Here is a 26,415-nt window from a genome sequence, read left to right as displayed (position 1 = left end):
TGAAATCCACGCCAGGCTCCAGGCGGATAAAGGAAGAGCGGCTCCAGGCCGAAGGGGAGAGGCGGTGGCTTTGGGCTTCAGTGGCCTCACCGACTTGCAGCTGTTCCTGCTGATCCTCCTCCTCCCTTCCCGCCCGGCTCTCCACTCCCTTCTCCTTCCCTCCCATTACATTGCTTCCTCAAAAATAGTTTTTGTTCGAGAACTAACTTGGGGACCCGGTGGGGGTCACAGTATCAGTGGAGGTACTGCAAGTCCCATCATCCGTGGCAATTTTGGTCCAGATCCATCGTTGGTTGGGTTCTCAGTGCTTCCAAGTTGCCCAGTCTTCTTCTTCTTCTTCTTCTTCTTCTTCTTCTTCTTCTTCTTCTTCTTCTTCTTCTTCTTCTTCTTCTTCTTGGAATAATAATTGCAAAATGAGCATGCAAAAATACTGTGGGACTTCCGAATCCAGACTGACAAAGTTCTGGAACACAACACACCAGACATCACAGTTGTGGAAAAGAAAAAGGTTTGGATCATTGATGTCGCCATCCCAGGTGACAGTTGCATTAACGAAAAACAACAGGAGAAACTCAGCCGCTATCAGGACCTCAAGATTGAACTTCAAAGACTCTGGCAGAAACCAGTGCAAGTGGTCCCGGTGGTGATGGGCACACTGGGTGCCGTGCCAAAAGATCTCAACCCGCATTTGGAAACAATAGACATTGACAAAATTACAATCTGCCAACTGCAAAAGGCCACCCTGCTGGGATCTGCGCGCATCATCCGAAAATACATCACACAGTCCTAGACACTTGGGAAGTGTTTGACTTGTGATTTTGTGATATGAAATCCAGCATATCTATCTTGTTTGCTGTGTCATAATAAAATAATAATAATAATAATAATAATAATAATAATAATAATAATAATAACAACAACAACAACAACAACAACAACTTTATTTTTATATCCCGCCCCTACTCGGAGCGGCTTACATGGGGCCATGCCGGACAACAATACAATAACAGCAATAAAACAATAAAACAAGATCGGCAATAAAACAATGTCGCATCAATAAAAACATAACATCAATAAACAGTTATAAAAGTCAGCGCACGGCATAAAATGGTTAAAAACAGGGCTAAAAACACGGAGCTGGGCCAAGGGGAAAAACTTCAGCGTGGTACAGGTAGTTTCACAGTTTAAAAATCAATAAAGTGCAAAATAATCGTGGCCAGGCAACCCTATAATAATTAACCCTCAAAGGCTTTTTGGAAGAGCCAGGTCTTAAGGCTTCTGTGTGCCCAGGAGGGAGTCTCTCATCTGGTATCAGCCACGGATTGAGGTTCCAGGTTTTAGCCTGCCATTTTTGGACTCTCACTTGCTTAGGTGTTCCTGCGTGTATTTCTGTAGATCTTCAAAAACTATTTCTTGATTTAAGGTGTTGGCGTGCTGGCTGATACCTGAACATGGGATGGGCCGGAGATGTCACTGCCTTGGTCCTTTCATTGCTGGCTGCTACGTCAGGTGGTGCAATGTCGGCTAAACAGTTATTTCCCCAGTGGTGTGGGGCGTAGACATCCTGTGATAATGCAGCATGTCTCATTAAGAGCCACATCCACTGAGATGTATTCCACGTTGGGCATGCGTATTCAGCATCAGAGTAGCCAGAGTGTCTTCGCTGTATATGGTTGTGATCCCCAGGTTGTGCCAGTCAGATATTATTTCAAGCTCCCAACTTTTGCTTGATAGTCAAGCAGTGCTTCTTGTAAGTCAGAGCACGGTCCAGAGTGACTCCCAGGTGTTTTGTTGTGCTGCAATGCTCCAGTGGGATTCCTCAGAGCTTGAGATGCTTGACTGTCCTTAAGGTGGAAAGCACACACCTGTGTTTTAGATGGATTAGGGATCAGCTGGTTTTCTCTGTAATAGGCAGTAAGAGCACCTAAAGCTTCAGAGAGCTTCTGTTCAACCATTTCAAAACCCTGCTTGGGCGGTGATGGCACGATCGTCAGCATAGATGAAACTCTCTGTGCCTTCTGTCAGTGGCTGGTCATTTGTGTAAATGTTAAACATTGATGGAGCAATCATGCTCCCCTGAGGCAGGCTGTTTTTTTATTTTCGCCATCTGCTTCTCTGGCCCTGGAACTCCACAAAAAAGCTCTTGTTTTGTAGCAGACTTCCTCTGGTGGGTGAGATGGTAGTCCTTTGTGATATTATAAGTTTTTATCAGGAGAAGGCGATGGTTTACAGTGTCCATGAAGACAGCTCCTGTAATCTGCTGCCTTTCAAACTCATCTTCTATGTGCTGAGTCAGGTTCAACACTTGTGATGTGCAGATTTTGCCTTTCCTGAAGCCAGCTTGCGGTGGAATGAAACCTGGGTCTATTTCTTCCATAATTCTATGCAAAATAGGTCTCTCCATAACATTGTAAACATGGCACAACAAGAGCCTCAGTGATGTGCCTTGAAAGAATATTTTTTTCCTTCTTACAATAAATACCTCAGTGGGTTGCTTAAAAGTGTATGTATCCACCAATCACACCCGTGAAATAATATCCAGAGGATAATAACCCTTATAGCAGGTAAGCAGATGGTATGAAGAGCTGTGTGGCAAATCCATGTTTTGGAAAAGTTTAGTCTTCCCCTTGCATTCCTTACCAGAGGACCTTCCAGGGGTTGATGTATGTACAACACATTGTTCTTGTTTCGGTTCCACTGTTTTTTAGGAGCAGACGTGTGCCTGGAACCTCAGCAGATTGCAATGTTCCTTGAATTCTTTCGCTCTCTGTCTCTCAAACACACGCTTTTACAAATGCCTGGATCACGCAGCCAAAAAGCTCTCCCCACAACCGTAGGTTCTCCTTCACCAACTTCTTAAAATTGAGTTTTCTGCGACATGTTTTGTAAGCCAGGCTATCCTTGTAATTACTGTGACGTGTTAAAGGTTTTGCTTCCTCCTAAGATAATGCTGGATATTTTTTTTTGAGTTGAAAGGGAACCCTGTAATTAACGCAGAACGCGGTTTGCAAGTGGCTTCTTGGGCTTGATCCCGCTCTCCCTCGTCGGAGATGTTACATTCCGGGAGAGAAAGCTCTGTTACGAAATGCAAAATGTGCTCCAATTCCAGAATGCAGGAAGTGCAGCCAAGCTCACTCACTTAGGCAGAGAAAGAAAGAGAGAAAGAGAAGCAGAGAGAGAGAGCTGCCTTGAATTGCCACAGATGCTGAGAGGACAGGCGGGGGGACTGGGGGGTCTCTCCAGGAAGCCCTATGGGCATTGCTGGCCTGGGGCTGAAGAGCAGAAGTGGGGGCTGCTTGGTCCATGTTATCACTATAGAGTCGTGTCCCGTCCCGTCTCCCCCCCCCCCCCAAGGGGAGATTTATTTTTGCTACTGTTTATATTTCGGACTAGCTTGGGTACCCGGCAATGCCTGGGTTATTTGTTTGTTTTTGGAACTCTATCTTGTGAGTTAAAATACCAATGTGCCTTCTAGTTAGTGACAAGCCAGAATTTCACCATGATTTGTTCTTGTTTGTGTGAAGCTCTTCCTAGCACTGTCTCCATCTCCCTTTCTCAAAAAATTTGCCTGCCTTTTTTCCCCTCCTATTTGCGGTTGGTAACCCTCAAAAGAATGGAATGAATGGAATTAGGATTTGTTGGCTGCAGTGGCCAGTATGATTTAAGTCAATAAAACTGCAGACGGGGGAGATGGCTTTCCTCTTGTTCAATGCAAGCTTCCGTCCTCTCTGCATCGCCATCAAGAGAACCTTGACCAGGCTTTAACCCATTCAATCATTCATAAGGTGAAAAGAGGCCTCAGCTACTCCAACCCTGGGTCAGATGTACTTTTGGGCCTCTGAGACCATCTCCGGGGTGCTTTTGCTCCTCAGTGAAGACGTTTATTTATTTATTTATTTACAGTATTTATATTCCGCCCTTCTTTCTCACCCCGAAGGGGACTCAGGGCGGATTACAATGAACACATATATGGCAAACATTCAATGCCAACAGACAAACAACATTCAGTTTTAGACAGACACAGAGGCATTTTTTTAACATCTTTCCAGCTTCCCGATTCCGGCCACAGGGGGAGCTGTTGCTTCACCGTCCATTGGTGGCTGTTCTTTCTCATTCTTTTCCTCGTATTTTGCTGGCAGTTTTAAGGTGTTGGAGATTAGTTAAATTAGCCTCCCGCATAAAGCGTCCCTAAATTTTCCCTACTTGACAGATGCAACTGTCTTTCGGGGCTGCTAGGTCAACAGCAAGCCGGGGCTATTTTTTTTTATATATGGTCGGAGGCTTAACCCAACCTGGGCTTCGAACCATGACCTCTCGGTCAGTAGTGATTTATAGCAGCTGGTTACTAGCCAGCTGCGCCACAGCCCGGCCCCTTGGTCTCTCACCTTGGTTTGTTTTTGAGCACAGAGAAAGGGAAGTGATCTCTTGACTTGCTCGGTCTTAGGAACAGCAAAAAACTCTATAGTACCTCACAACCTCAGAGGATGCCTGCCATAGATGTCGGTGAAACTTCAGGAAATAATGCCTCTGGAACATGGCCCAGAAATTTCACAGCAACCCAATCCTTCCTAATGTTTCAGTGGAATCTCTCCCTGAACTTTGAACCCAGAGCTCTGTGGATTTTCTATTATCTAGCAGAAACCAAGCTGGCTCTATCTTCACTACGTCGTTCTTTCCCATATTTAAGCCTGGCCGCCATGTCCCTCTTAGCTTCTCTTCCCCAAACTAAGCACATCTGAGGTAAGTCTGTATTAAGTTTCTACCTCTCGTGGTAGCGATCCATTGTGAGAAAATGGAAGGAGGTTGTAGGGTAACTGTAGGAAGCGGCCACAGGCATCTCCGGCCAGAGCTGAGCTGCGGCCAGTTTGTTTCATTGGGACGTATCTGGGAGGCAGGATTGTTCATCCGTTTGTGTCGTGATTCATTTCGCTCGCTGGTGTCGAGGAAGGATGGTTGCGTGGCCCCGGCGGACACTCCGGTCCAGGAAGCGTCCGTTCTATTTCCAATGTGGCCGCAGGCTCCTTACGCAATCCAGGGCAAGTTGCTCAAGCTCTTTCTGCGTCTCTTCCTCTCCCCAATCCAAGTAGGAAGAACTTAACTTCTAAGCACTTCCACTGAAGGGACTATAAGCCAGAAAATAGTAAACTTTTGCCTATGTAGCTTTGCCTCTGCATATGCCCCTCCCTCCCATCCTGTGAGCTGGTGCCTTTCTCCAGAAAGTTCCAAGACCAAAAGTTAGCTTGAAATCAACAAATGAGGTCACAGGTATCACTTGTGCCAAGTGGGTGTGGAAGGTGAGGAAGACCCTCAGCCATTGGTCAATTTTAGATAAGCCAAAGGTATAAATTCTTTGTTTGCTATGCACATGTGGCGGCAGCCATTTGCAAGTACAAACCTTTTGGGGTGTACGGCTGTCCCGCCTTCTCACAGTTGTGATGAAAATATTTGAAGTGGGACCCGATGGCTATGGGTTGTCTTCCAACTCTGTTGTTGTTATTCTTGTTATCAACATTATTAATGAGACTGGATGGCCATCTCTCGGTGTGCTTTGATGGTGCTTTTCCTGCATAGAAGGGGGTCAGACTGGATGGCCCACGGGATCTCTTCCAACTCTGTTGTTGTTGTTGTTATCATTAATATTAATGAGACTGGATAGCCATCTCTCAGGTGTGCTTTGATGGTGCTTTTCCTGTATGGCAGGGGGTTGGATCAGATGGCCCATGGGGTCTCTTCCAACTCTATTATTATTATTATTATTTTATTATTATTATTATTATTATTATTATTATTATTATTATTATTATTATTATCATCATCATCATTATCACCATTATTATTATTATTATTATTATTATTATTATTATTATCATCATCATTAATATTATTGAGACTGGATGGCCATCTCTCAGGTGTGCTTTGATGGTGCTTTTCCTGTATGGCAGGGGGTTGGATCAGATGGCCCATGGGGTCTCTTCCAACTCTATTATTATTATTTTTATTATTATTATTATCATTATCATCATCATCACCATCATTATTACTATTATTATCATCATCATTAATATTACTGAGACTGTATGGCCATCTCTCAGGTATGCTTTGATTGTGCTTTTCCTATATGACAGGGAGTTGGATCAGATGTCCCATGGGGTCTCTTCCAACTCTATTATTATTATTAATATTATTATTAATATTATTAATATAATTGAGATTGGATGGCCATCTCTCGGGGATACTTTGATTGTGCTTTTCCTGCATGTCGGGGGTTGGACTAGATGGCCCATGGGGTCTCTTCCAACTCTATTATTCTATGATTCTGCGAAGCCCATGAGGAACTGTGGCCTGTACAAGGTATCCAACCTCCCAATTTTTTAATTTTTATTTTTTGCAAATGGAAATCCCACACAGGATGCTACCCATTCTTTCCTTTTCCAGGGCCTTGGAAATCGGCAGAGTAGCCATTAGAGACCAAATGACATGCAAAATGGGAAGGGTTTAGAGGACCGAAACGGGGTCCCTCCTGCCTCTCGGCCTCACCTTGAGAGACAGACCTGTTTGGCCGTGGCCTTGCAACACTGATCTCATTGGACGTGCTCTACCAAGAGAACAGTCCTAAAAGTCCCATCGATTTTGGCACACAAGCGTGTATCCGAGCGGTGTTTTATGAGCTCTGTATCCACCGCTGTAAGATCATATTTTGCAGCTGGCAGTTTTGGTGCATCATCCGCAGTGCTGAACCGTTCCTCTCCTCGGCTGCCCTTCCACCACAGAGGAGCTTGGAGCATATGGTTCAGTGTGGAGCCTCCTTCTTGACCCTTCGAAGTCATGAGCCATTTCCAAGGTTTTATCAAGTGCGGCTTTGAAGTGTTACTGTTGTCTGCAGGTAAACATTATTAATTGTTTCAGAGACAGTGTTGTTGTGCAACCGTTAAATAATGGAGACGGTTTCCCTCACTTCCAAGAAAGTGAAGTGGTTAAATTCTACAAAGCAGTGGGAGAAAGGTGTGTTTCCAGTAAGGCATAAAGCACTGTCAGCGGGGAGAGCAGCGCAGTCCCCCTCCCTCGCTCCCGTCTCTCTTTCTACCGTTCGTCCCAGATGACTTTGCTCCAAGGACAAACCGGAGCCTGATGAAATGAAGCTGCAGATGGCTAGTGATCTCAGCTCTGTAATAATGAAATGACACAAGGAAAAAAAATGAGGCAGCTACAGTTTGTAAATACACTCTCGGCAGAAGGAGGCTGCTCCTGGTTTGACCTCGGGCCACGTTGTGGGTCCTCTTGCACCGACTTTCAGGATCGTCTTCAGGTTAGATGGGGACTCCTTAGGGTTCTGCCTTTTGAGAGTAAGGAAGAGAGCATCAGACCTTTTCCTGGCACCTGGAACCATTTTTGTGTTGCACAGTCAGTAAAAAAATTGAGCTGTGAACCAAACAGTCCAGGGTTCTGCTGCGAACTTTCTGGGCAGCTTTACACATCAGCTGCACCAATCTATATATATAAAAGAGTGATGGCATCATGGCAACCCACAAAACAACAAAACTACAGGGCCCCCAACCTCGAAATTTGACAACACAACCCATCATCCACACCTCTAGGTTGATACAACAAAAAGAAAAGAAAAATAAAGTCCTAATTAGAGAGAGAGGAATAATTGCTTTTATCCAATTGCTGCCAGTTAGAAGGCTAAGCTCCTCCAACTTGGTCTCCTAGCAACCCAATAAAAATAATAAAAAAACACTAAAAAATTAATACAATAAAATACTATAATAACAGAAAATAACTAAACATAATACAAGAAAATAATAAAATATAATAAATAAAAATATAACTTACAATAAAATTAATAAAAAAATGCAAATAAAGTCAAATAAAAATTACACAACAATTTTTAACCAATACCACAACTACTTTGCCACAGCAACGCGTGGCCGGGCACAGCTAGTCTATATATATAAACTTTATTGTGGTCCATAGATCCACAGCTGTTGAATAAATATCGGGCCACGTTGTAGGTCCTCTTGCACCGACTTTCAGGATTGTCTTTAGGTTAGCTGGAGACTCCTTAGGGTTCTGCCTTTCGAGACTAAGGAAGAGAGCATCAGACCTTTTCCTGGCACCTGGAACCATGTTCATGTTACACAGTCAGTAAAAGGATTGAGCTGTGAACCAGTTGCAAACTTACCGGGCAGCTTTATGCATCGGCTCCACCGATCTAAAGGCTAGCGGTGCTCTGTTGCCTTGAATATTGCTGTGAAGAATGAAATGGAGACACTTTTGTATTTTTTGGAAAGCACCATGTACATGTATATTATTGCACACTCAAGCACAGTTTTAAAAGTTGCTCAAAGGGTGCCTCTCCAGCATGGAAAAGCCCAGGAGGGATGTGTGGGATTTCCATTTGCAAAAAATAAAAATTAAAAATTGGGAGGTTGGATACCTTGTACATGCCACAGTTCCTCATGGGCTTCGCAGAATCATAGAATAATAGAATTGGAAGAGACCGCATGAGCCATCTAGTCCAACCCCCCCCCCCCCCCCGACATGCAGGAAAAGCACAATCAAAGTATCCCCGAGAGATGGCCATCCAGTCTCAATAATATTGATAACAACAATAACAACAACAATAATAAGAGTTGGAAGAGATCCCATGGGCCATCCAGTCTGACCTCCTGCCATGCAGGAAAAGCACCATCAAACCACACCTGAGAGATAACCATCCAGTCTCATTAATATTAATGATAACAACAACAACAGAGTTGGAAGAGACCCCATGGCCATCTGGTCTCTTTTCCATGCATGGTGGGCAAAAGTCCCTTCCCTCCTTGCCAAGCACCCACCAACACCTCGGATAATACGGAGTGTCGGATAAGCGGAAGTTGGATAACCGGAACTCTACTGTATTGGATAATACGGAGTGTCGGATAAGCGGAAGTTGGATAACCGGAACTCTACTGTATTGGATAACACGGAGTGTCGGATAAGCGGAAGTTGGATAACCGGAACTCTACTGTATTGGATAACACGGAGTGTCGGATAAGCGGAAGTTGGATAACCGGAACTCTACTGTATTGGATAATACGGAGTGTCGGATAAGCGGAAGTTGGATAACCGGAACTCTACTGTATTGGATAATACGGAGTGTCGGATAAGCGGAAGTTGGATAACCGGAACTTTACTGTATTGGATAATATGGAGAGTCGGATAAGCGGAAGTTGGATAACCAGAACTCTACTGTATTGGATAATACGGAGAGTCGGATAAGCGGAGGTTGGATAACTGGAACTCTACTGTATTGTCTTTTATTGTTGAGGGAACGGAATGAAAATGGGTATTTCTGCTTTAGACATAAAGCAAGCAGATCTGGCCTTGATGTCTCTCGTCTCCCTGCCTCGCTTATTAAGACAGGTGAGATGATTTTGGAGATAGTCTTGTGCGCTTCTGTCCCTTTTGAATGGGGCGTCGTATAATGGTCAGTCTATGAAGATTTTTGTGTGTGTGTGTGGGGGGGGGGGTCATAGCTTTGTATGAGAGCGGAGCATCCCTTGATATAAATGCCAGCCAGTGGATGCCGTGGCCATCAAAGGAGCCCGGCTGGCTTTGCGTGCGGCACGTTGGGCCAGCGCTCGCCTGTAAGGGCGGGAGAAAGAAGGACTTGAAAGCGCTCCTCCTGACAAAACGGTCTGCCCCGTCAGATCGCTTACCGACTTCAAACAAAGCTCTCCCTTGACTGGCAGCCTCCGAGATAAGCCTGGAAACCCGAGCCTGACAGTATTTCGCATGGTTATATATCAAGGAAATGCGGAAGGGAGGGGAGCGGGACCCCCTGCCGAGCTTACACGGTTTTATCAATGCTCGTGTTTAAAGAGGAGCAGGAAAACAAACCAAGAGGAGCTTCTAGAGATTGCCGAACAAAAAGGCTCAATTTTGTCAATTTCCGAACAAAAAGGCATCTTTGAACTGTGAAAAGATGGAAGGAAAGGAAAGGACGGAGTCTCTAGCAAACTGGGAAGCCGATGCAGGGTTGTCCAAGCCCACCTGCCCCAAGAAGAGGACGGAGGCACAGAAGCCGGCCAAAGCACCATCGTTGTCTCTGCCGCTCAGGCGTTAAGCCAGGCTCCTTTTCTGCTGAGATAATAAAATCGGGGCAGCAGGGTGAAAATCCCGCATATTTATTTATTTAGAGTATTTATATTATTTATATTAGAGAGGTCTTGCGTTCGAAGCCAGCCCGGGTTGGATTGAGCGCCCGACCATTAAAACAGCCCAGCTCGTTGTTGACCTAAGCAATCCGAAAGGTAGTTGCATCTGTCAAGTAGGAAATTTAGGTACCGCTTATGCGATGGGGCTAATTTAACTAATTTACACCATAAAAATCGTCCAGCAGCTTGCAGAAAGGAATAAGGAAGTACTCCCTCAAGGACTCAGTGTCACAGTGGATGATGAAGCAGCAGCTCCCCCTGTGGCCAGAATCGAGCATACCCTCATGAAGCCTGGAAGCTGGAAAACATTAAATTGCCTCTGTGTCTTCGTCTCTGTCTCTGTATGTCATATGGCATTGAATGTTTGCCATTTATATGTACATTGTGATTTGCCCTAAGTCCCCTTCAGGGTGAGAAAGGATGGAATATAAATACTGTAAATAAATAAATACATAAATAATGTGGGGGGGGGGGCTCATTTGCAAATCCAGGTGACAGGAGGGGGTGGTTGAGTTGAAAGAAGGAGACTGCCAGTGGGATCTCAGGAACCAGGTCTTTATTTGGAACCAGTTGTACCTGGCCACGTGTTGTTGTGGCGTTGTTGGTTCAATGGGAAAGAAAGGATAGAGATAGAGCAGGTTTCAGATATAGGTGATTTCACAATGCTTGTGGGTGGGAAGTATTTGTCGTTGTTCCATTGCCTGTGCAGATATAGAGATTGTCTGGTTTGGCGACTCTGGAACATGCAACGTATTATTATTACAGCAATCCGTGTCTTGATGTAAACAGCAGAATTCTAAAGATTGTCTCTGAGTGTAAATATAGATAGGTGGATGGATGGATGGGTATAGATCTCTCTCCTTCTCTGCCCATCTCTGAGGTGGAGAGAAAGGCCCTTCTTCCCCTCCACCACCTTCCTCTCTTCCCTTTCCGCCGACACTTCTGGTTTTCCCTCAGCCCTTGCCGTCTCTGCACGCCCTTCTCCTCCTCCTTTAAACCGTTGTTTGTAGTACAGCGGCCGTTGCTTGTTTGTCCAGCAGATGGCGATGTTTGTGAACCAAAGCATGGTTTTACCTGTCTCAGGTGTGACTGGTGTGTAATAGTAGGTATGTGAATACCTTAAAACACTCACCAGTTTGAATTATATGTTGTGTCCAAATTCCAAAGCAATCGGTGAAATAGTTTGGTAGATATGAGATCCCTCACAAACAGACATTTTAATTTATATAGATGAAGGAGATGGGGAGGGCCAACAGGAGTTGAAGGTTGTGTGTGTGTTATGCCTGCAGGGCCTTCTTCAACAGTCATGTTGTGTTGACTCACATTTTCTGTGCAAGATATCCACGGACCACTTTTCTGTTTCTTACATGCCACCTGTGGTCCATGGACCACTTGTTTGGGAACCACTGCTTTAGAGCTATTTGTATCTGGCTGGTCACTTTGGAAAGCCACTGAAAGTTAAACCAACATGGCATTCATATTTTTCCCCCCTAGAGAGTGTCTGTGCCAGCTTTTCTGGAGTCTCAAACTTGCTTGGAATTCTAGGCACATACAGCCGGCATCTTGATTAACACTCCTTTTAATGAGAAGTTTTTCAACTGAACTGCAGGAGAAGAAAAATCTGTGATGCTGGGTTGGGGGTCAGGGTGAGAAGACAATGCTCAAGCGCTCCCGTTTCCCGTGTTTGGAGCGCGGCCTGGCATTTAGCCAATCCTTAGGACTCGAAACTCGTAAAACTGTGGTTTCAAAAGAACCTGAATCCTACCCAGCAGGCATCTTTTTATCGTGACAGCACGGAACAGCTTCTACGGGACTTTCTGTGTTCAAGCATTTTAAAAACAAAATCTGTAAGCTTTAATTGCTGGATTGGTATTCACCGATGATGTTCAGTGAGAAAGAATAAATCATCCTTGCTGCAGCTACACAGGAAGGCTCTTGTTTGCATGAGATGACTTTGTTTCTGACTTGGTTTCTTTTGTAGCTATGCTGAGGATTTGCAGGAATAGATTGACTCAGTTAAGTGAATATTTTCCTAAAAGCTAGGTGATAAATGTAACAATTCTTCAATGGGCCAACAAGCCTTGTAGTTTGTATTACATCTCAACCATGTTGCTTGAACGAGAAGGGAAATGAGTTTCCTTGGAATTAGGAAAACTGGGGGAACACACACAAACGTGACCTTTATTAAGATCACAGTTTCATCTCCGCCTTGTGCAAAAGCTATTCTTAGTCCTTCATTACATTTGTCTCAGTGGAAGAGAATGCTGTAGTTCCCACTAGTGGTGGAAATAAAGAACTTGTCTTGTTGTTTGTGCTGAATGTAATGCTCCAGCGTGCTAGTTTTAAAATATTTATCTGCTCCCATAATAGAGGCTAGCTGGTGTTTGCAGGAGCTCTGAGAAATAAAAACAAAGGCCTGCACCTCCCCTTGCATCTTTGCAGGCGAGTCGGGTTGCTTTTATTGCGCCAGGACGGAGACCGCACACCTTGACATAATCAACGCCTCTTTATTGCTGTAATTAGTGCTGCGCCGTACACTTAATTTCCCAGACTAATATGGGGAGGGAGGGGGAAATTGGTATTACTTTCTAAACGAAACAGCGTCAGAAATTGAACCGAGGGGAGTGTTCTTCCAGCCAGAACGCACCTTCGTAATAGGCTCCATTACGGCAGCGCCCTCGGCGAAACGTCCCGTGGAATCCCGCTTGCTTCCGTGTCTCCGCAACCAGCCAGGTCGGGGGCACGTTGGCATGAGCGCTTTGAATGTGTTTCAGCCTAGCGTGAGCCAATTCGGTCCTCCTTTGAATCTTTTCCCTGCAGGCAACCTATATTTAGTCGACGCCGAACTGCAGACCAAACTCCAGTGAGCAAACAGGGTGAGAGCTTCGAGAGGGCTCTTGTCTTCCTGCTCAAATGCATCCTTGTCCTTTGGGTCTGCGTTGGCTTCGGAGAGGCGGGAAGTGGCTTGGAGCAGGGTTCCGCACTGTGACCTGCACGAAGGAGGCACCGGGGCTGCTTCCAAAGCCACGTTTTGGGTGAAAGTGGCAGGTCTGTGGCCAAGCACAGGGCACACCTTTGTGCGTGCCGGGACTGAGAAAACGTCCAGTTTCCGTGCCTCACCTCTGGAGCCGCCTCTGTTCCCTGCGTCAGAATGGAGCTGGTGTGGGAACGACGGTCCCAGGATCAAGGAGCAAAAGGTTTGCTCATAACATGAGGTTTGGGGTGAGCCAAAGAAGCACAGCATGAGGACTAGCGCTGTGTGCAGAACCGGCCAATGCTGTAACCAAGGAGTGCATGCAGTGCTTGGTAGGCTTGTGCAAAAATGAAATTGGAAGAGTCAGAAATCGTAAGAAAATCGGAAGTGGCTTGGAGCAGGGTTCCGCAATGTGACCTGCACGAAGGAGGCACCGGGGCTGCTTCCAAACCCACGTTTTGAGTGAAAGTGGCAGCTCTGTTACCAAGTATGTGCTGGGACTGAGCAAACATCCAGTTTCCATGCCTCACCTCTGGAGCCGCCTCTGTTCCCTGCGTCAGAATGGAGAGCAGGAGGAGAAGCTGGAAGCTGGTGTGGGAATCACGGTCCCAGGATCAAGGAGCAAAAGGTTTGCTCATTCCATGAGGTTCGGAATGAGCCAAAGAAGCACAGCATGAGGACTAGAGCTGTGTGCTTTTCCGACTGTTACCGATCTCTGTGTTCTAGGCATTGCGATTATCCAGAACAGACCAATGCTGTGACCAAGAAAAAGTGCATGTAATGCTTAGTAGGCTAGTGCGCAAAAAAAAATAAAAATCGGAGGAGTCGGAAATCGTGAGAAAATCGGAAGTTTTGTAAGTTGGGAGCCATATCTGAAGCATTTGCGTGGCCCACTCCAAATATTTTAGAATTGAAACTAACCCCATATGTTTTCCTTTTATTTTTTGTAAATCTCGGAAAGTTCCCAAAGTCAGTTTCATATTCAATGCAAGGCAAGGAAGCTAATGCCTTAGTGCCTTGTCATTCCTCTGTGAAATTAATGCAATCTCAGCATTAGCAGCGGGCAAAAGAGGGAGCAGTGCATTTTGGGAACAACACAGAACTCTGGGAAATGTAGTCTGGGAAGGGAGGAGCCCTATGCCAAAGAATTCGAAAGGCCCTGCCCTAAACTACATTTCCCAGACTGCATCAGCATCACAATGCACCAATCAGGATAGTGGAGAGAGAGGTCTGTCCCTCCCAAAAACTTTGAAAATTCCCCAAAAATCTGTGGATAAGTGAAACGTTTTGAAATTTGGTGGGCTAACAGTGGTCAAGGTGTCCTACCATTGTAGCAAGTTTCACCCCAATAGCTTTAAAAATGAGGAAGATAGGAGCCCCTGATTATAGTTATTTATGCGCATGCGCAATTACTGTAATGAAATAGTAACAAAATTTTGTTAATCTCGTTATAGTAATGAAATTTTCACTAAGTAACACGATGCCACATGCCATCCCCCCAATCTCTCTCGCCTCCAGCCCCATCCACTTTGCTCTCCATGAACACAGCCCAAAGTTTCCTTGCGGGCTTCCTGTTTTCTTCATTGTAACACGATCCTAATTGTCCGATGTCAGAAGGCACCTACCCTTTTCTTGGTTGCTTATCTCCCGATAACACCGATGCTCAAACAAAGGATGCCGGCTTCCATTTGGCAAACAAAGGAAGTGTGGCCCAGTTTCGACGGAGTGAGCTATGCAATGTACACAGCTTCCCTGCCAATCATAACACAATGTCATCAATAATGTAAAGTGGCACCGGGGGCCGAAATGCATTACGAGGCAGATGGTGGCAAAGGAGCAGGCAATGCACGTTCTTCCCATGTTGGGCCGATGGCCCAGGAACAAGGCATCCTCCGCCGGTCTCCTTGGATTTGGAAGATCCAGGTGTGCAAACAGAGCATTCTTTCAGGATGCTTCTAATGCTCATGAAAATCCTGATGGTTACGTTGGGGCTGGGGTCTTCTTGGCGGTCTTGGGGTCTCGGAAAATGCCTCACCATCCAGGCAGAAGAGCCAGGTTTGAGCTGTTTCTTATTGGGAATTCGTCTTGTTTAATACCAAAGAAGGCAGCATGAGATGAGCCATTATTAGACATATATGCAGTTAAGCATACATGCAGGTTGCCATTTATTGCCAGCGAGCAACTTTTGTCAGTGTGTTGTCGAAGGCTTTCATGGCCGGGATCAAAGGGTTGTTGTATGTTTTCCGGGCTGTATGTCCATGTTCCAGAAGTATTCTCTCCCGACGTATCGCTTTTGTCAGCTCTGCTCCTGTTTCAAAATGGTATGAGCAGGTGGTTTAAAATATTTTTGACCATTGTCTTGTACATTACACCCAGCCTCCACCTTTATATGTGTTTGCTAGATTTGTATTTTAAATCAGAATTTTAACATTCACACTCTTTAAGTAGTCCTTGATAGAGTCCCAGTTTGTTTGTTTTTTTGGCTTGCCATAATTATTTGCTAGTAAATATGTTGGCCTATCCATATTCATAATCTCTAGAATTTTGGTATACCACCTGCTGAATGTACAAGACAAATTACTATTTAAGATATAAATCAGTAAGGTTAGCAGGCTTTAGATGGAAGTCGATATATATGTACACTGCGGGGTAAAGGTGTAAGGTGTGACATATATATAAAAGGTAAAGGTTTCCCCTAACGTTAAGTCCAGTTGTGACCGACTCTGGGGGTTGGAGCTCATCTCCATTTCTAAGCTGAAGAGCCGGCGTTGTCCGTAGACACCTCCAAGGTCATGTGGCCAGCATGACTGCATGGAGTGCCATTACCTTCCCATCGGAGTGGTACCTATTGATCTACTCACATTTGCATGTTTTCGAACTACTAGGTTGGCAGGAGCTGGAGCTAACAGCGGGCGCTCATTCCGCTCCCGGGATTTGAACCTGGGACCTTTTGGTCTGCACGTTCATCAGCTCAGCGCTTTAACACACTTCGCCACCGGGGCTCCGACACACACACACGCACACATATATATACACACACACATACACACACACACACACAGACATATATATATATATATATATATTCACACATTGTCCATATATGTAGTCTTGTGTTACCATTCACTGTCTTGTTTTTCCTTATTATTTTTTTCTTTTTCTTTTTTGTACTTGGTTTGTTTCTTTTCATTTTTTTTAATGGTTTAATTCACTGTGGAGAGCACAAAGTCTATGTCTGTTATTATTTTTATTTGTATTTTTTTATATTTTCAATTTTATTTGTCACTTTCCTGGAAAATCACTAATAAAAAAGAATTGAAAAAAAATATTTTTTTTGACCATTGTCTCAGTGAAATCTACTTACCGGTAAGCATAATGTTTGTTTCTGTTTTTGTTTCCCAGGACCAAACGCCTGGGATTGTGACTCGGCTTCAGGAGCCCGGAGCCGTTCCAAACGCAGGGGCAGCGGCAGCACCGCCCACGACCATGGTGAACGGCTACACCATGCGGAACCACCTGCTGAAGCAGCAGATCATCAGGCGGCAGCAGCAGCAGCAGCAGCTACAGGTTGGTCCCACGGCCTCTCCGGGAAGCTGGGCAGGAGCTGAGCTTGTAGGACTGCTGGGGAAGCTGAACAGGGTTTGAGCCCCAGCCCTCCAAAGCACCAGCCCAGCACTAAAACCACTGCACCCCACTGGCTCTCATTACTCAGTTTCAATTACATCAAAGAATTAGGTTGCTCTTCAGTAGCTTTAAGGAAAGGAGCCAAATCAGTATGATCAGCATAATATGGTAATGAATATGGATATGAAAATCGTAAGGTATTACATCCTTTTCTAGGAGAGAAGACACAAAAAGGGGAGAGAGTAGCAACGGCAATCTTTAATAGACCTTGATGGGAGTTGATGTGGCTGTAGCTGAAAATGAGAATTATTACTATTGATACAAAGACAGAGTATGACACAGCAAACAAGATAGACATGCTGGATTTCGTAGCACAAAATCCCAAGTCAAACACTTCCCAAGTGTCTAGGACTGTGTGATGTATTATTATTATTATTATTATTATTATTATTATTATTATTATTATTATTATTATTTCCCATTTGGTGCGGCATATACTGAGCCCTACCGAATGAGATCACTGGAATGAGCAGTGGGACCTGATGCCTGATGTGACCAATATTTCTCTTTTTTTCCCTAGGAAAAGCAGAGGCACGGCATGATCGGAGTGACCTCCGAGCAGAGGGGCCCATTTGCGCGCCAGCAGATCAATCAATTTCCCGGTAAGGAGTGTGTGATGTATTTATTATTATTATTATTATTATTATTATTTCTTGACATCCTCTCCAGCACTGATTTGAGTGCTTCCCATCCTATCTGATTTAATCTAATTGGTATTAAATACCATCTCCATATTATTTTATAATAATTTTCTTTAATTCTTAGACATGATTTTTAAAGTATTTATATTTATTTATTTATTTATTTATTTATTTATTAGCAACAATTATATCCCGATCTTCTCATCCTGCTTACAATTTATATATACATACAATATATTATATTATTAGTATAGCACAATATAAGCATTATATATTATTAAATTGTACTATACGACTATATTGCAATATTATTATTAATATTACATGTAGTATAAATATACAATTATAATAGTGTATTATTATATTGTATTATATTATAATATTATTAACATTATATGTACCGTTTCCCCGAAAATAAGACCGTGTCTTATATTAATTTTTGCTCCCAAAGATGCACTAGGTCTTATTTTCAGGGGATGACTTATTTTTTCCACGAAGAAGAATTCACATTTATTGTTGAACAAAAAATGAACATTTATTATATACTGTACCGTAGTTGTCATCACAAACCAGCATAACCAGACAAACTATGAATCCTGTCAAGACTTTCTTGTTACAGTAGAGTCTCACTTATCCAAGCTTCGCTTACCCAAACCTCTGGATTATCCAAGCCATTTTTGTAGTCAATGTTTTCAATACATCATGATATTTTGGTGCTAAATTCGTAAATACAGTAATTACAACATAACATTACTGCGTACTGAACTACTTTTTCTGTCAAATTTGTTGTCTAACATGATGTTTTGGTGCTTAATTTGTAAAATCATAACCTAATTTGATGTTTAATAGGCTTTTCCTTAATCCCTCCTTATTATCCAAGATATTCGCTTATCCAAGCTTCTGCTGACCCGTTTAGCTTGGATAAGTGAGACTCTACTGTACTTCCATTATTTCCATGTACAAGAATCTATGGTACTTACTTCGCTAAGTCTTACTTACAGGGGAGGCCTTATATTTAGCAATTCAGCAAAACCTCTACTTATTTTCAGAGGATGTCTTATTTTCAGGGAAACAGGGTATATACAATATATTATGAGTATTATATATTATTATATTGTTAAATTGATACAGGAGACATGGTGTGCGCATATTGCATGTTTTGGGATATTCTGCCCTTCCTAACCGCGTCCTCTCTCCGCAGCGGGGTCCCAGCCCATGCCGACCGAGTGCAGCCCCTCCTTGCAGGCGCCTTCGCCCGGCCATCGCATGCTGCCTCCCGCGCAGCAGGGCCTCCTGCAGAACGCCTTGGGGCCCGGCATCTCCTCGGCTGCGGTGAACCAGAGCGGAGGGCCGATGGTGATGATGCCCCACAACCCCGGCAAGCAGCCCTCGATGTTCCCCTCCAATTCCGATTTCGGCCTCCCGCTCCGGCCGAGCCAAAACTCCCTCGGCATGAGTTCGGGGTGCCAAACGGTCCACAGCCACCCGGCGGCGCGGCCGGGGATGCCGTTGTCCGGCTTTGGTGCCGATTCCTTGGCGGGCCACCCTTCCGCCCAGCAGCACTTGCGGCAGCCGGCGATGCCGAGGATCCCCAGCGTGTACCCCAGCTCCTCTGCTCAGATGTGGACCCCGACGGGAGTCCCTCGCATGCCCAACCAGAGCCAGATGGAGGCCAACATGCAGCAGTTCTCCGGCAACCCTCTCTTCGCAAAGCAGAACCTGGCGAGGACCGGCATCCCCGGCCAGCCGTTTCCCCACCCGCTGGTGGTGCCGCCCAACCAGATCGCTCCGGGCGTCCAAGCCAGGCAGATACAGAAGGTCAACCTGGGGCAGCCCGGCCAAAACTTGGGTCCTCTCAACAACCAGAACCTGAGGCACAGTTTGACCCGCGGGCCTTTGCCGGCGGCCATGAATGCCATGAAGCCCATGCCACAGGGCGTGGTGTCCGGCTTCAGCCCGCTCAACCCCGCTCAGGCGGTGGGCCTGCCCTCCTACCCCGGCTCGGCCGGCCAGTCAACGGGAGCGTTCGGCAGGATGAGTGCCGCCACCGCCGCTGAGCTGCCTCCGCAATACGACTTCATCACCCAGCAAAACCATTCCGTTTTGCCCGGAAACTGCAGCGAGGCCGACTTTATTGACTCTCTCATGAAGAACAGCGGCAGCGGCAGCACTGACGAAGACTGGCTTAATAATTTGACAATGATCGATGACATTTTGGGGCAGCACATCCAAAGCTCCGGACACGTGTAATTCTTGAGGGAAGCAGGCGGATATGTAAATAGTTGCTCCACAAAATGGAAAAAAAAATCACACACACACAGAAAATCCTCCCCTTCTTTCAGTGTCAAACGAACGAACGTGCCCAACTAATTCTCCTCCCTGTTTTTCAAAAGGCTGTGTATATATTTGAATATTTTGTAAATTATGTTTTCCTAAACATTAAATATGGAAGTATTGATACTTCTTTGCTGGACTCTTTGTAAATAACCTCTAGACTCCTCCAAGTCTGGTTTTCTTATGTTATAGGAACTGATTTACACTTTGTTCTAAATATGCAAATATTATTGCTAGTTTCAGTAATACTGTGTATTACAGCACCCGATATTTTATGTTTTTGACATAACAGGTGAATTAGGGGTGTCCCGGCAAACGGAGTAAACAGGAAGCAAGGCTCGCCGTCCTCCCTTCCTCCTCCCACCAGAGCGTTAGCGTGGTGGGTACGTGGTGGAATTAAAAACCCAATGTGACTTGAATGGATGGAGGGTTCACCACCAGGCTCAGAAATTCACCCAGGAAAAGGGTTTGGAGAAAGCAAGTGTCGCTGCCGACTACCCTTTTCAACGGGGTTTGCCAAAGGCTGCCTTTAGACCCTTCTTTTGTCATAACAATGGGCATCTGCACTGTACGGTGAACGCAGTTTGATGCCACTTTCATTGCCGTGGCTCAGTGCTGTGGGATCATGAGAAGCGCCGTTTGGTGAAGCAAAGTTTTGGCGAAATCTGCTTGTTCGAGTTCATTTGAGCGCAACTGAGAGAAGAGACAGACAGACAGCAGATTTGGATCCCAGCCTTGTTTAAACTACAGTAGAGTCTCTCTTATCCAACCTTCGGTCATTCAACGTTCTGTATTATCCAACACAGTCTGCCTCCTGCCCGGATCCACAGTGGTTTCTCTAGGTAGCAACGTGCAGCAGGCCGAGACGCCCAACAATAACACAAGTGGAGCCACGCTCCCAAACAAGTGGCAGGCTTGTTGTAAACTATAAGACAGTTTTTCATATATACGCTATAGTCATGGAACATTTAATGTGTAGACAAGGATTGTAGAGGTTCAGATTATACTAAATGATTCCAAATACACGTCTCTAAACCAAACTTGGACATATATGTTTGAATGTACAGACTTCTATGTGGAACATGAACTTTGTATGTCATTGGACTCACAAACCTTGAGTATAAGAGCTATGCTTTCTATGTACATGTGTATTTGTAACACATTGATTATATTGTTTTGGATTCTGCTTTAGGAATTCTCGCCTTTCCTATATAAGCATGATTTTGGTTTAGAGACGTGTATTTGGAATCATTTAGTATAATTTGAACCTCTACAATCCTTGTCTACACATTAAATGTTCCATGACTATAGCATATAGATGAAAAACTGTCCTATAGTTTATATTAGAATCATAGAATCATATTATTGGATTATATTTCTGTTTGTAGTGGCCTCTTGCCTTTGTACTTTGGGGAATCCCTTCTCTGTAAGGCTTGTAAAACAGGATGTTTTGCTGCTTAATTTGTAAAATCACAACGTAATTTGATGTTTAATAGACTTTTCCTTAATCCCTCCTTATTATCCAACATTTTTGCTTATCCAACCTTCTGCTGGCCCGTTTATGTTTGATACGCGAGACTCTATCATATTTGCAAAACAGCGGAGACGGTCTCCGCTAATGCTGAAAGGGAACTGCACTAAGTCCGGCGTCAATAAAAGAAGGCGAAAAGACTGGGTTGCTGTGAGTTTTCCGGGCTGCATGGCCATGTTCCAGAATCAGACAGACCTTGAAGCTGAAAGGCTATTCAGTGCTAATCAAGGTGGCCAACTGCACCATTCACACTTGCCTCCAATAGACAAGAGTTCTTTCTTTCTCCCAACCTGGACTTTCCACAGATATAGAAACCCCACTTGCCTAGTTTCTAACAAACCTCACAACCTCTGAAGATGCCTGCCATAGATGTGGGCAAAACGTCAGGAGAGAATGCTTCTGGAACATGGCTAGACAACCCGGAAAATTCACCGCAACCCAGTGATTCTGGCCATGAAAGCCTTCGACAACACAAGGCTACAGAGCTTACGAAACGATGCCTCCCGGGATTCCACAACATCGAGCAGCTCAAGTGGTATCAAACTGCATTAATTCTAAAGTATAGATGCAGCAAGAGCCCCGAAATTGGCCCATGCCCAGTCTATGGAATAACAAACATGTTACTAAGAGAATATGGGACCATGTCCGGTTTTCTTATGCAACTTCTCTGCACCGGAAAAGCATGCATGTGCGCAAAAGATGGGTCTTGTTTTCAACCAAGCTTCCTGGTTTGCCCACCTCGGCCATGTATATTTGTATGTACAGGTGTAAACGCTCCTGGTTCCAAACCGTTTGGAGTACTCTCTGTTTTTAATGGGAGGCTCTCTCTCTCTTTCCCTATAAACCGCGACTATCTTAAACTTTGATGTTTTTATTTCCTGTCCTCTGTATATTTAAGAGTCTGTTTATAAAAGAAACCCATTGTACCGTCAACTACTACAATGTTCATACTTTGTGTAATCCTCTTTTAATAGCCATGTCACCTTCCATTTGTAAGATAACACCCGCCACCCAAGCACATCCAAATGTTTCCTCCTTCATGCCATAATAAAACTGCCAGGGAAAAATTGCACTCACTGCATGTTTTCATTTCCCTCCCCCCTTATTTCGCTTTTTTTTCTGTACGAGCAGCAATTTAAACATATATATGTATGTATGTACAGTGCCGCCCTTTGCTGCTTTCATACAGTCGCCACCTACGGTGGGAATGTGGCCACAACTGTTTTTGAGCTCCGCCCCACACCATACGCAGCGACCGCAGATTATCCAGTCCGGCTCAGAAGTTTCCACAGCCATCCCATAAGACGACACTCAGTGTAAAAGTTCATACAGTCACCACCTACGGCGGGGATGCGGCCACAACTGTTTTTGAGCTCCGCCCCCTACCATACGCGGCAACCACAGATTATCCAATCCGGCTCGGAAGTTTCCACAGCCACCCTATAAGACGCCACCTGACGTAGAAGTTCATACAGTCGCCGCATACCGCGGGGATGTGGCCACAACTGTTTTTGAGCTCCGCCCCACACCATACGCAGCAACCATGGATGATCCAGTCAAGCTCGGAAGCTTCCACAGCCATCCTATAAGACGACGCCTGGCGTAGAAGACGACCCCCAACTTTTGAAATGTATAGATACTGTATTTTCTGGCGTATAATAGTTTCCCCAATTTGGTCAAACCCTGCAATTCGTAGATAGGAACTGTAAAAATGAAATGCTGGAAGTACATACCACAGCCAGAAAATACGGCTAGATCCAGCCCATTGGTGGCAATAGAGTGGGCTCCCCGGACTCCCTTTCCTGTCATTTTAGGCAATGGCATCCTTTGTCCTTATATCTTTCATTAAGGCCTGGATTAAAAAGCATCAGAGTTAAAATACAGTACCACTCCTTCTGTGATCCTATCCACTTCAGTCTGTAGAGGAGACCTGGGTTTAATGCTTCCTTAAAACGGTTTCTACTCTAGAGGAGACATGCGCTATGTGCTCTCTCCCTGCACGCAGCTTTCCAGGGCATTTTAAGGAGGCTTCCCACTTCCCTGGACCTGGCGTTATCTCCCTGGGATTCCTTTAAAAAGCCCTCTCTTCTCTCTTGATTTGCACTGCAGGCCCTGCCTGGAATTGTGCTTTTCTCCTCCTCACGCCTTTCTGCTTGTGCTAAATGCTTCCTTAAAGCTGTTTCAATTTTCTACTCTAGAGGAGAAGTAACTAGGTGATATGGTAGTAGTAGTTTTCCGTCAATGAGGCTTTTCCTGTTGTTTGCTGGGATTGCTATTATTATTATTAGTAATAATCTAGAAATATTTTCTGAAGGAGAGGCAAAAAGGGGGACTCTCCATTGCAAGCCCCCAAATGCATACACGCACCCCGCCCACCCATTTGGCACGTTCTCAACTCCCAGTCAGTCTCACTAAATAAAAGGAAACAAGAAAATAAAGGAAAATCGAAAAGATTCAAGACAGAGGCCAAGCCAGAAGCCAAGCCAAAAAATACACTGAAGCCAGGACGCATTTGGGGGGTTGGGGAGAGCCGTGATCGACTGCCACGTGGTCCCGTTATGGATGGGAAAACGTGACGGCTAGGCCCTTGCCATTGCGGTAATCCGGCAGAGCCGAAGAAGCCGGTTTCGTTGAAGTAAAACGACTAAAATGGATTCGTGCACAAGCCTATTGCCTAAGCTTTGGAAATGTGAGCCTAGCCATAGAAACATAGTATTGTAGAGTTGGAAGAGACCTCATGGGCCATCCAGTCCAACCCCATTCTGCCAAGAAGCAGGAAAATCTCATTCAAAGCACCCCCGACAGATGGCCATCCAGCCTCTGCTTAAAAGCCTCCAAAGACGGAGCCTCAGTTAGATAGCTCTACCATAGTCAAGTCTGTACAGGCTAAACCAGTGGGAAAATTTGGAGTTATTTGGAGGGGTCGCACAGAAGAGCAACAGCACATTTCCAAATTCGGTGCTCCCTGCCCTCCCGTCGGCCAAGCCCGTCAGCTGTTGGGCTGCACCTGTTTCCCAAGCTTCCCTCTGGCTTTGGCTTTGGCTAGACACGAGCTTTCTTTCAGAATAAAAGCCGACTCTTTGACTTTCCGGCCGCTTTTCCGGCTCCGCTTTGCCTGGTCATTCGCAAGAATGGGACACTAATTATTTTTCATTGCTTTGAGTTTTTTTTAAAAATTGCTTTGAGTGTTATTGGTAGTTGGTAATAGGAAAGCCCTGGGAAGATTACTCGTAAGCCTTCTCATCTCGTGAACCCCGGAGGGAGGTCATTGTGGGATAATAAACGACATTGAGATATAAATGCAAGGAAATCGTCGTTCCCTCCCACCCTCCTCCTCGTAGCAAGAATTATTCCCTAAAGACTTGCAAGGAAGAAAGGATGGGTATAAATACAATAAAACAGATCATTTTCAGAGCTTTGCTAATTTATTTATTATTTATTTATTTGCTACATTTATATGCCGCCCTTCTCACCCCAAAGGGGACTCAGAGCGGCTTACAAATTAAATTTACATACAATATTATATTAGCATAGTACAATACTGGTAATAAATTACTATATTGTACTGTATCAATATATTGTAATATTATTAGTAATATTACATGTAAAATATATATTTATATATATATATATACACATATATATAATATTTTATATATATATATATATATATATATATATATATATATATATATAATTGGCTGGAGGATCCTGTCTCGCAAGCCGACAGGGATCCAGTGGGTCCCTGAAAAGAGGATCCATTGGTCCCAGGGATTAATGGATTTTGGATTTTATGGTATATTGTATATACTGTATATTGTATATTTATAAATTATTGTGTGTGTGTGTGTGTGTGTGTGTGTATATATATATATATATATAATTAGCATAGCATGTTGCTATGGCACAGGAGACAAGATGGAACTACAGTAGTCTCTCGCTTATCCAACGTAAACGGGCCGGCAGAACGTTGGATAAGCGAATATGTTGGATAATAAGGAGAGATTAAGGAGAATCCTATTAAACATTAAATTATGTTATGAATTTACAAGTTAAGCACCAAAACATCATGTTATACAACAAATTTGACAGAAAAAGTACAGTAGAGTCTCACTAATCCAAGCCTCGCTTATCCAAGCCTCTGGATAATCCAAGCCATTTTTGTAGTCAATGTTTTCAATATATCGTGATATTTTGGTGCTAAATTCGTAAATACAGTAATTACAACATAACATTACTGCGTATTGAACTACTTTTTCTGTCAAATTTGTTGCATAACATGAAGTTTTGCTGCTTAATTTGTAAAATCATAACCTATGTTGATGTTTAATAGGCTTTTCCTTAATCCCTCCTTATTATCCAAGATATTCGCTTATCCAAGCTTCTGCCGGCCCATTTACCTTGGATAAGTGAGACTCTACTGTAGTTCAGTGCGCAGTAATGCTATGTAGTAATTACTGTATTTACAAATTTAGCACCAAAATATCACAATGCATTGAAAACATTGACTACAAAAATGTGTTGGATAATCCAGAACGTTGGATAAGTGAATGTTGGATAAGTGAGACTCTACTGTATTTTCCTGGCTCTCGGGTTGGTATGAGGCCTTCCTATTTCCTACTCAGACCCTTTGGGCCCTTCTCTCCTCAATCCCTTCCATGGTTTTCAACCGGGACTGGGCCTCCCAGCTCACCTCCAGGAAGGAATGGTTGTTGTGTGTTTCCGGACTGTCTGGCCATGTTCCAGAAGCATTCTCTCCTGACGTTTCGCCCACACCCATGGCAGGCATCCTCAGAGGTTGTGAGGCATTCATGGCTTCCGCCGGAGCGCCCTCTGCTTGGGATTGGGGCAGGAAGGGGGCGGGGCGTGACGTCAGCGCGCCCGGAGGCACGCCCCGCCTACTAGCGCGGACTACGCTTCCCGGCACCCTCCGCGCCGCCGCTCTTCGCTTCCGCTCCCTGCCGGAAGGCGCGGCTGTTCCCGGTCGGCGGGGGGTCACGTGACGGCGGAGGAGGCGGAGGAGGAGGCCGCAGCCGCCACGGCCCGGTGAGT

At 44.6% G+C, this 26,415-nt stretch overlaps 2 protein-coding genes and 1 long non-coding RNA gene across 8 annotated transcripts in view; 2 read left to right on the top strand and 1 right to left on the bottom strand.

The window, feature by feature from the left end:
• Window positions 1-22,435, top strand: part of mamld1 (mastermind like domain containing 1) — a 102,513-nt gene extending 80,078 nt beyond the window's left edge. The window contains exons 3-5 of the mRNA XM_008117942.3: window positions 16,576-16,740; window positions 17,378-17,459; window positions 18,700-22,435. Of these exons, the coding sequence (XP_008116149.2) occupies window positions 16,576-16,740; window positions 17,378-17,459; window positions 18,700-19,748 (1,296 nt within the window). The 3' untranslated portion in view covers window positions 19,749-22,435. The remainder of the gene's footprint in view (window positions 1-16,575; window positions 16,741-17,377; window positions 17,460-18,699) is intronic.
• LOC103280093 (uncharacterized) lies at window positions 6,388-26,269 on the bottom strand. Of its 2 annotated transcripts, XR_010001094.1 has the most exons (4): window positions 26,057-26,269; window positions 23,097-23,215; window positions 8,183-8,248; window positions 6,388-7,334 (listed from the first exon to the last, which is right to left on the bottom strand). It is a non-coding gene; the product is annotated as an uncharacterized LOC103280093 (long non-coding RNA). The 2 variants fall into 2 exon arrangements; XR_010001093.1 differs by lacking the exon at window positions 23,097-23,215.
• The window catches only part of mtm1 (myotubularin 1), a 28,118-nt gene continuing 27,972 nt past the window's right edge, over window positions 26,270-26,415 (top strand). For 2 of the 5 annotated variants that reach the window (XM_062964062.1, XM_062964060.1), the window contains exon 1: window positions 26,303-26,409. The gene's annotated coding sequence lies outside the window, so the exon portion shown is untranslated. Of the gene's footprint in view, window positions 26,410-26,415 lie in introns of all 5 variants that reach the window. The other 3 variants (XM_062964058.1, XM_062964059.1, XM_062964055.1) reach the window with 3 other exon arrangements.

Source organism: Anolis carolinensis, unplaced genomic scaffold (assembly GCF_035594765.1).
Source record: "Anolis carolinensis isolate JA03-04 unplaced genomic scaffold, rAnoCar3.1.pri scaffold_12, whole genome shotgun sequence".
Lineage (NCBI taxonomy): Eukaryota > Metazoa > Chordata > Lepidosauria > Squamata > Dactyloidae > Anolis > Anolis carolinensis.
Note: the sequence above shows the minus strand (reverse complement) of the source record. Positions and strands in the feature narration are given on the sequence as shown.